General features: G+C 44.6%; 1 protein-coding gene across 2 annotated transcripts in view; it reads right to left on the reverse strand.

Annotated features, from left to right (window-relative positions):
* BIN3 (bridging integrator 3) overlaps positions 1-8,819 on the reverse strand; it is a 47,623-nt gene extending 38,804 nt beyond the window's left edge. Inside the window, exon 1 of one of the 2 annotated variants that reach the window (XM_008063555.2) lies at positions 8,725-8,819. In XM_008063555.2, coding sequence (XP_008061746.2) covers positions 8,725-8,732 — 8 coding nt within the window. In that variant the 5' untranslated portion in view covers positions 8,733-8,819. The remainder of the gene's footprint in view (positions 1-8,724) is intronic. The other variant, XM_021715257.1, reaches the window with a different exon arrangement.

Here is an 8,819-nt window from a genome sequence, read left to right on the forward strand (position 1 = left end):
AAAAAAAAAAAAAAAAGAAGTACCAGACTAGCTGTTTAGCTTTAGGCACTCTCTCTCTAGTCTCACTTCTGCTTGTCTCTCACCAACCAGGAACTTTAAAGGGATCTCATACTACCTTTTTCCTCTTCTCTGCTGAAAGTTTGCCCCCAAAAGCAGGAGGGGCGAGAATGGAAACTGACTTCTAGGGCCCCTCCAGATCATCTCCACCTACTGGCCAGCCACAGGGGCGAGTGAGGCCTGCTCTCCAGTGACGATTTTTAAAGTACCATGAAATATTGTAAGCACACACACAAAAAATTATAGAGAACCTATAATAAATGCTCATGTATCCATCACCTAGCTTACTCAGACTCTAAAATGAAGCCATGCTCACTTCAGATCTTATTCCTTCAGCAACACAGCAGGTCAGGTACTGTTGAGGTTCCCTGAGTGCCACATCCTGATTCCGTTTCTCTCTCTTTCCTTGTCACCCTAGAGTAGCCACTATCCTGAGTTTAGTATTTATTATTCCCATACTTTTACTACATAAGTCTAAATTCATATACAAAATGTAGTACTGTCTCACAGGTCTAAGGTTTATATAAATAGCACAATATTGAACGTAGCATTCTGAAGCTGGCTTTTTACACTTAGCATTATAGTTTTATTGAGATGTGCCCACATTGGTACATGTAGCTCTATTTCACTCATTTTAACTACTGCAAAATATCTCCTTATGTGAAGATACTACAATGCATTCCCCATTCTCCAGACGTTGGACATCTACACCATGATGTAGCTAACATTCCTGCACATGTGTCCTGCCATACAGAGGTGCAGGAGTCTCTCTTCCTCTCTCTCTGGGATATGGGATAGCTATGGCTCCAATTGACAGATCTCTAATTTACCCCCCACAGCGTATATGAGTTTCCTGTGCTTCTCACTCTCAGATACTTGGCATTGTCAGATTTTATAAGTTTTGCCAGTCTGACAGATGCCTGTGAAATGGTATCTAATTGTTGGATTAATCTGCCTTTCCCTGATTACTAAAATTTAACATTTTTTTGTATAGGCTTTTGTCCACTTGGGTTTTCTTTTCTGGAAAGTGATCAATAGTTTTCAAATCCATGGAATATGTTCCTTTTTTTTGAGTCAGGGTCTCACTCTGTCACTCAGGCTGGAAGTACAGTGGCACCATCAGGCCTCAGCGCAGTTGAGGTGATCTTTCTGCCCAAATATCACCCACTATGCCTGGCTAAATTTTTATTTTGTAGAAACAGGTTGCACTGTATTGTCTAGGCTGGTCTCAAACTCTGGGCTCAAGCAAGCCTCCCACCTTGGTTGGCCTCCCAAAGTGCTGGCATTACTGGCATGAGCCACTGCACCCAGTTATAGAATACGTTTTTTTGTTTGTTTGTTTGTTTGTTTGTTTTTATTAATCAATATTTTTTATTATGGTTTTGTGGGGTACAGTTAAGGGTTAGGTGTACAATTACATTTCATTCAGGCACCCTGTTGATAAGAGGTGTTTTCCCATCCCCAGACAGATATTTGCTACTGTTAATCCCATCCCCCTCCCCCCTCATAGTTTCCTAGTACTGTCAGTCATTTTCTTATAGTATTACATTGGATGTTCAGCGTCCATTATATGAGTGAGAACATGTGATACTCGGATCTTTGTTTCTGTGAGAGGTCACTCAGTATTATTGACTCTAGTTCCATCCAGGTTGCCGTAAAATTCATGATTCTGTTCTTTTTTATGGCTGCGTAGTATTCCATCGTGTATATGTACCACATTTTTTAATCCAATCCTCTTCTGATGGGCAGCATGGTTGTTTCCAGGTTCTTGCTATTGTGAACAACGCTGCAATAAACATACGTGTACAGGTATCTTTTTTATAGAGTGATTTGAGTTCTTCAGGGTATATTCCCAGTAGGGGGATTGTGGGATCATATTGAAGGTCGAAAAAACGTTTTTTTTTTGTTTTTGTTTGTTTTTTTGAGTTAGAGTCTCACTCTGTCACTCAGGCTGGAGTGCAGTGGCACTTCACCGCTACCGAAGCCTTAACCTGCTGGGCTCAGGTGATCCTTCTACCCCAGTCTTCCAATTAGCTGCAACTACAGGTGCACACTACCACAGCTGGCTAATTTTTTGATTTAATGTAGAGATGAGATCTTGCCAAGTTGCCCAGGCTGGTCTTGAATCCCTGGGTTCAGGCAATCCTCTTTCCTCTACCTCCCCAAGTACTGGAAATTATAGGTGTGAGCCACCACACCCAGCCCTGGTACAAGTTCTTATAAAGAACTTGGCCAGTGTTTTTTCCAGCTGACCCATCTTTATTTCTTGTTATAACCCAGCAAAACCAACCAAATAAACAAACAGCCCTTTCTTTAGTTGGTCAGAATCAAAGGTGTTAGCTTATAGTTTGAATATTTGTAATGATATTCCTAGATAGGTATTTTTCAAAGTGAGGTCCTTGTAGAACACTTATCACTTGAAGATCATTTAAACTGCTACACATACACTGTGTACACACAGCAAATTCATTATGAAATCAATTGAGGTGGGTCATTTTGTAAAAAAAAGAAAAAGAACATAATAGAAAATAACAAAGTGTATCACACACATATGTAGGAAGCTTTTATTTCAATTACTGAGTGTGTGGGTGCATGTGTGTATGATCTTGAGTTGTGATGTCAAAGGTATTTCTACCTGCGAGCTGTGATAAAAAAAATTTTGGATGCTATTGTCCAAGCCAGCCTCCTTGGCTCCCTTCTTTCTCTTTTCTGAGCTATCCTGCAGACCACTGCTAAAATAATCTGACTAAATCATTGCTTTTGCCATGCCACTTTCCTGCTCAAAAGCCTTCAATTTCCAAAAGCCTAGGCTCAATTTCAAATCCTCAGCATGGCACCAAGAGTACTATACAACGTGGCCCCAAGCTGGAGTGCCGATTCTCATCAACAAAGCCTCTACCCAAACCATTTTCCACCCCCAAACTGGCCTCCTAACACTCCACACCAAACACTCTTCATACATTCTGTCTCCACACATCTTTTTACCACCATACTTCTAACCTGGACCCCCCTCCCCCCACCACTGAAGCAGCACATAAGTCAAGGTTCAGTTAAAATTACATCTAGTTCAAGTCTTTTTTTTTTTTGAGACAGGGTCTTGCTCCATCACCCATGTTGTTGGAGTGCAGTGGGGTGATCATAGCTCACTGAAGGCAGCCTCAAACTCCTTGGCTCAAGCCTCCCGAGTAACTGGGACCTGGCTAATTTTTAAATTTTTTGTAGAGATGGGGACTCCTTCTGTTGGGGTAGTATTTAGAGTTGGCAGTTAGGCTCAAAGGTCTTTCTTTCTTGATGATGCCACACTGACATTTAGTGATCCGTTTGCCTTCCTTTGAATCTCTAGCAGTGTCCATACACTGGCTAACAAGAGATCAACTCCTTTTAAATGTTCCTCAACATTTAACATATACCTTTATAAATATTCAAGAAGATGTAATCAACAAACATTTGCTGAGCATCATTTCTGTGTATCATGCCATACCGGCCCTTTTGCTAGATTGACACCAAAATAATGGATTTTGGAAAAGAACTCTAATAGCTTAACTGTTAACTCAAAATACTACCCCGATAGATTTCCTTAAAGAGCATAATACATAAGAAAACACCTTTGACTAAAGAGCTGTTGGATGCAAGACATTTTGACTCTTTCCAAATGCTCCAAAATCTGGAAGAAGTTCCTTCCCTTCTCACTGCCAACACCTGAAGTAAGAACGAGCTGTTTTATGTGTGTGCCCAAAGCAAGGTCATATATAGAACTTCACAGGCCTCTTATAGGGTCCCTGCCTTCCAGGCATTTCCATGCTCTCTCCAGAGAGGAGGAAAAGTGTGGCCTGCCCAAGACAGAGAGGACATAAGTGTGAGGCTTCCCAGGCAGGGGCCCCATAGGTGGAAGAAGCTGAGATGGTCACACCATACCTAGAGGTCTGCAGGGCACAAGGACTTCTCCTAACACTTGTGTGTGGAAACTGACAACTCCCTGAGCTTCGCTACCCACCAGCCAGTGTCAACACACTCTAGCAAAGTGAAACACCCTCTTCTGGATCCAGTCAGCTTGGGGATGGTCTTCCACTTTCCTAATAGTCCTGGTCAAGAGGACAGAATACTCAAGAGAGGCAGATCTTAGTTCCATTCTGCCAGCTACTTGCTTTGTGAATTCTAGTAAGTTGCCAGGGGGGATAATAAGATGTGCACGCATACTTCAAAGGGTAGCCAAGAGGACAAAATCAGACAATGCCTGACAAAGTCATTTAAAAAGTTAGACACACTATACAGACGTAAGATGGCAACAGTCATCACAAGGGAAAAGAGACACTGAGAGAATGTTGAAACCGAGTAGATGGTTCTGTCTGGTCCAGTTTACCCTTTTTTCCTTTATATTCCCCTCATTTCATGTAACAATTACCTATAGAAATGCCTACTATCTATATGCATGGCAGCACGTGTACACCAAGATGAAGTTGTAGCGTCTGTTCTCATGGAGTTGATGTGAGAGAGAAGTGCTCTAGGGGAAGCACTGCAGAAGTATAGATAAATCCATCAAAGCGGCTTGGAGTGGGGTAGCAGAGAGGAGCAGGGACAAGAAATCAGAAACAGCCTGGAAGCCACTCGTGTCAGTCAACTTAACAGCACTTTTAGACGCTCTTCATTTCAGGAGGGGAATTGTAGGTTTTGCATGTTTTTATCTCAAAATTTTTCCTGAGCTGAGGCAAGTCTGTAAATGGGGAAAAAGTCCTCACTCATACATGTAATAAACATTTACTAACTGGGCACGATGGATCACGCCTGTAATTCCAGCACTTTGGGAGGCTGAAGCGGGAGAATTGCTTGAGCCCAGAAGTTCGAGACCAGCCTGGGCAAGAAAGCGAAACCCTGTCTCTACAAAAAATAAAATTAGCCAGGCATGGTGATATGCATCTGTGGTTCCATCTACTTGGGAAGTTGAGGTGGGCGGATCACTTGAGTTCAGGAGATCAAGGCCATAGTGAGCCAGGACTGTGTCACTGCACTCCAGCCTGGGCAACAGAGTGAGACTCTGCCAAAACAAAACAAAACAAAAAAACCCCAAAGTTCCCCACAACAAATAAACTAAAACATTTACTGATGGATAGGAATAGTGCTAGGGAAGAACCATGGCCAGGAGACAGTCCCCATACTCAACAATTCATAGACAAGTCAGCCAACCCACTGAGCACAGATGCTAATGAAGGTCAGAGGAGAAGGTGTGGTGGGGAAGGACACTCAAAGCAGTGTGGCAGGATGTGGTGGGCTGTTCACGGAAGACCTTCAGGAGAGGTGAAGCATGGCCTGACTCTTGAAGAATGAGTGGATGTTGGCCTGGTAGACAGGGGTGCAAGTGAAGAGGAAGCATTTCAGGCAGTGGAAACAATTTATACAGATGAAGAGAAGCATGAGAGAGCAGGAAAAGCTTGGAGGATTGCACACAGAAGTGAAGTGGGACAGTTGGATCCAGAAGGGCCTTATAAGCCATAGTCCAGAGTTAGCCCTCTATCCTGAAGATGATGGCAAGGGTATACAGGGTGAGACAGAAAAGGGGGGAAAAGAAGGATCACACCTGAGGAAGACTAACATGGAGGGGCAGACAGAAGAGGAAGAGCCCAGAAGAGTCAGGAAAGGATCATATCTCCATTCTTTTCACAGCAGACTTGGTAGCAAAATGCCAGCTGGGACTACTCATTCCATGTTACAGATGGAGAAAACATAGCAATTAGATGCTTGACCAAACCACTCTGTGAGTGAGGGAACTAGAATTTGAACCACTTTCATTCCTGGTCAAACTTATCTGTTCTGCCTCTAATTTCCTTCCTTCTCAAATGACTAGAACCCCATGTAGAAGCAGCTTTCCTCCAATACTCCTCTTTCCTCACCATTTAAGCCTAAGACTATCAACATGTGTGGTTCCAGAGGAGGCCAAAATTCCTGGAGCGAGCTAAGCTAGATTAAGGTCACTATTCTTAATTCTAACCTAATTCTTTCTCTATACCATCAGACAGACACGTGCATACACACAAAGAGAGAGAAAGGGAGAGAGTGACAGAGAAAAAAGGAGAGGGAGAGAAGCATTTGACTAGGCGCCATGAAGTGAATCAGTGGTCTGTGAATATCAAATGCCTTCTTCCTAGCAGGAAGGGCCACCAGGTCACCTGGCTGAAAGGCAGATGGGTGGCTGAGTGAATGGGTAGACGGTGCAGGAAGGCAGCAGGTACCCACTAAATAAACAGGGGGTGGGCGGGTTGTCGGCACAGAGGAAGCAGAAAACAAAAGCCTCTTACTTTTCATGCAAAGTCCACAGTGTGCAAAGGGCATCAATATTAGACATTTCTCACTGTGACATTTTGAAAGCCCAGCCTAGCCCAGAACAATGGTTAGCCTCTGGGGACCATGGGCCATATGCCCCTAAGCCTTATTTAATGATGGCTGGCATAGCCCATGTACTTGGTGAACTTGACCTTGGGCATCAGCCTCCCATGATGGCTCTACGTCACTCTGGTTTCTTCCCTTACTGAGCATTCCAGTCTCATATGAATGGATGGATTCATTCTGTGAGCAGAAAAACCACTTTGAGTGTGAATCAGAAGGACCCAGCCCTGGTCCCCTTGCCAGCCATTGAGCTAGGAACTGAGTGTGATTGTGTGCCCAGGCGCCGGTGCTGTTCCCCTCTCAGGGATAGAGGGTCAGGGTCCACGCAAGAGATGACGTAGAAGCCCTCAAAGGAAGAAGAGAAAAGAATCTCAGCTTTGAGGGACAAAGCCACCCTTCTGGTTGTGTCTTTCAGTCCAAGGAGGTACCAAGATGTGCATGTATTGGTAAACTAGTTCTATTAGATAAAAATCGCAGCTTCTGCTTGACAGTTAGTTGTCAATTTCAATTCTCTCAGGAAACAGGCTACTTGTTTTTTGAAGGAAAACTTTCTGCCAGAGAGGTGGAGACAACTTGCCTCAGATCACCCAGAGAATCATTTACCTTTACTGGTCTCTATTCTTCTCCCAATTTGTGAAAAAAAAAAGATCAATTTAGTAAATGCCAATCTAAGCAACATAAAGCATCTGTACTTTCTGCTTTTTACTTTGAAAAATTAGGCAACAGCACTCCAAAGATTCAAGATGCAGCAGGTAAGAGGACATTTACATCACAGGATTGGGAGACCCAGATTGATACTTAAATGAAGTAATTCCTTTAGGAAAGGGGATTGAAGAACTGCCACTTTGCCCATCACTAACTAGGTTATAACAAGACAGGAAAGTTAGCTTTTTAAGGCTCCAGCCCCCTATTGGTCTCCTGGAGCAAAAGGTGGAGGGAAAAGGAGCAACTCCTGCCGGGGCTTATTAGGGTATTGCTCCAGGCTTCCCTCCACGTGCTGGTGCTGATTGTCTGACATATGCCCATCAATCTTAGAAGGCTAAGAAGCAGGTGCGGGGAGGGGGGCAGAAACGGTTTAAATCTCACATTAGAGAACTATCTTGGACACTGACCGAATCAGGTGCTTGTAGCCAGAACTTTAGTCTCCAAATGTTAGCCTGCAAAAGACTTCCTGAAGGATATTCTACTATCTATTCATTCATAACTGCTTATCATGCACTTTGCATACACATGCCAGACTTTGAGGACAGAGTGGTAAGTATGTTCCTATGCTAATGGAACTTGGATTCTAAAAGGGTTGCTTTATCTTGTACATCTCTGGGGGTCAATTTATTTATACAAGTGACTGGGAGTTGAATCCTCTGAAGTTCAGGGTCGTAGGTATACAGGTCCTTGGACCTGACGGTAAGGTAAGGATCCTTGACATGGGCATCCTTTAAGGAGGCCATAGGGAGGCAGGGAAGTCATAGTTCTCTACTGTGAACATTAACAATCCAAAGCAATGAATAGGGATTGCCTTCTGGGCAAACTGAGTCTTACAAAATGACATGTCTCCTATGAGACAAGTATCATATAGTTCTGCAGCAAATAGAGTTGTGACTCTTCTACTTACTCTAAGACTCCCTGGCTTCTTTTTTTCATGGTGTGATGGTTCCCATGATGTTTACGCTTAACAGTGTCTATTTAGAGGGAAGGCAGTGGGTAATGGCCCTGGAAGTGATTAAGACTAGTCCAATTCCAGACTGAGAGGGTGGGTGCGGTGTGTACTTCTAGTCCCTACCAAAAGACATGCACGTTTTCTTTGACTTTTGAAGACTATTAAGTGGTGCAAAGGATAGATACCTGAAAGCCAACGGGTTTAGATCAGTGAACTGGGCTCAGACTGCCAGAGTGAGGGCCACAGCTACGGGACAAATGGGTGCGATGGAAAGATGTCCAGAGGGAAGAAAGACACTCACTCCATCCCAATGGAAATAGACGCGGAGAGAACAAGGAAGTTCCTCACGTCAAGAAGCGAGGAGGACGTGGGTTCGGCAAAACAGGAGTCAGAAGCCCAGGCTAAGAGGACTCTCCGGCACTTGTCAGCAGGACTCCCCAGGACAAGGCGACTCCGACAAAGCACCGGAGGAAGACCCCTCTAAACGACCCGGGAGCTGGGGCTGCTGGGCCCTGACCAGGGGCAGAGGGGTCGCGTGGGAAGGGCGGGCGCGGGGACTCGGAACTGATGCAGGGGCCAGGCGCCTCGAGGCCCGGGGCTTCCGCAGGCCCCGCCGCCCGGGCCTCACTCACCAGCTCATGGTCCCGAGCCTGGGCCTGCCGCCGGGGTCCGCCACAGCAACTCGCTCCTCTGGGATCACTTCCGGATTCAGCCAGTCTCCAGGAAG

This window comes from Carlito syrichta, unplaced genomic scaffold (genome assembly GCF_000164805.1).
Source record: "Carlito syrichta isolate Samal-C Ts95f unplaced genomic scaffold, Tarsius_syrichta-2.0.1 Scaffold306946, whole genome shotgun sequence".
In the NCBI taxonomy this organism is placed as follows: domain Eukaryota; kingdom Metazoa; phylum Chordata; class Mammalia; order Primates; family Tarsiidae; genus Carlito; species Carlito syrichta.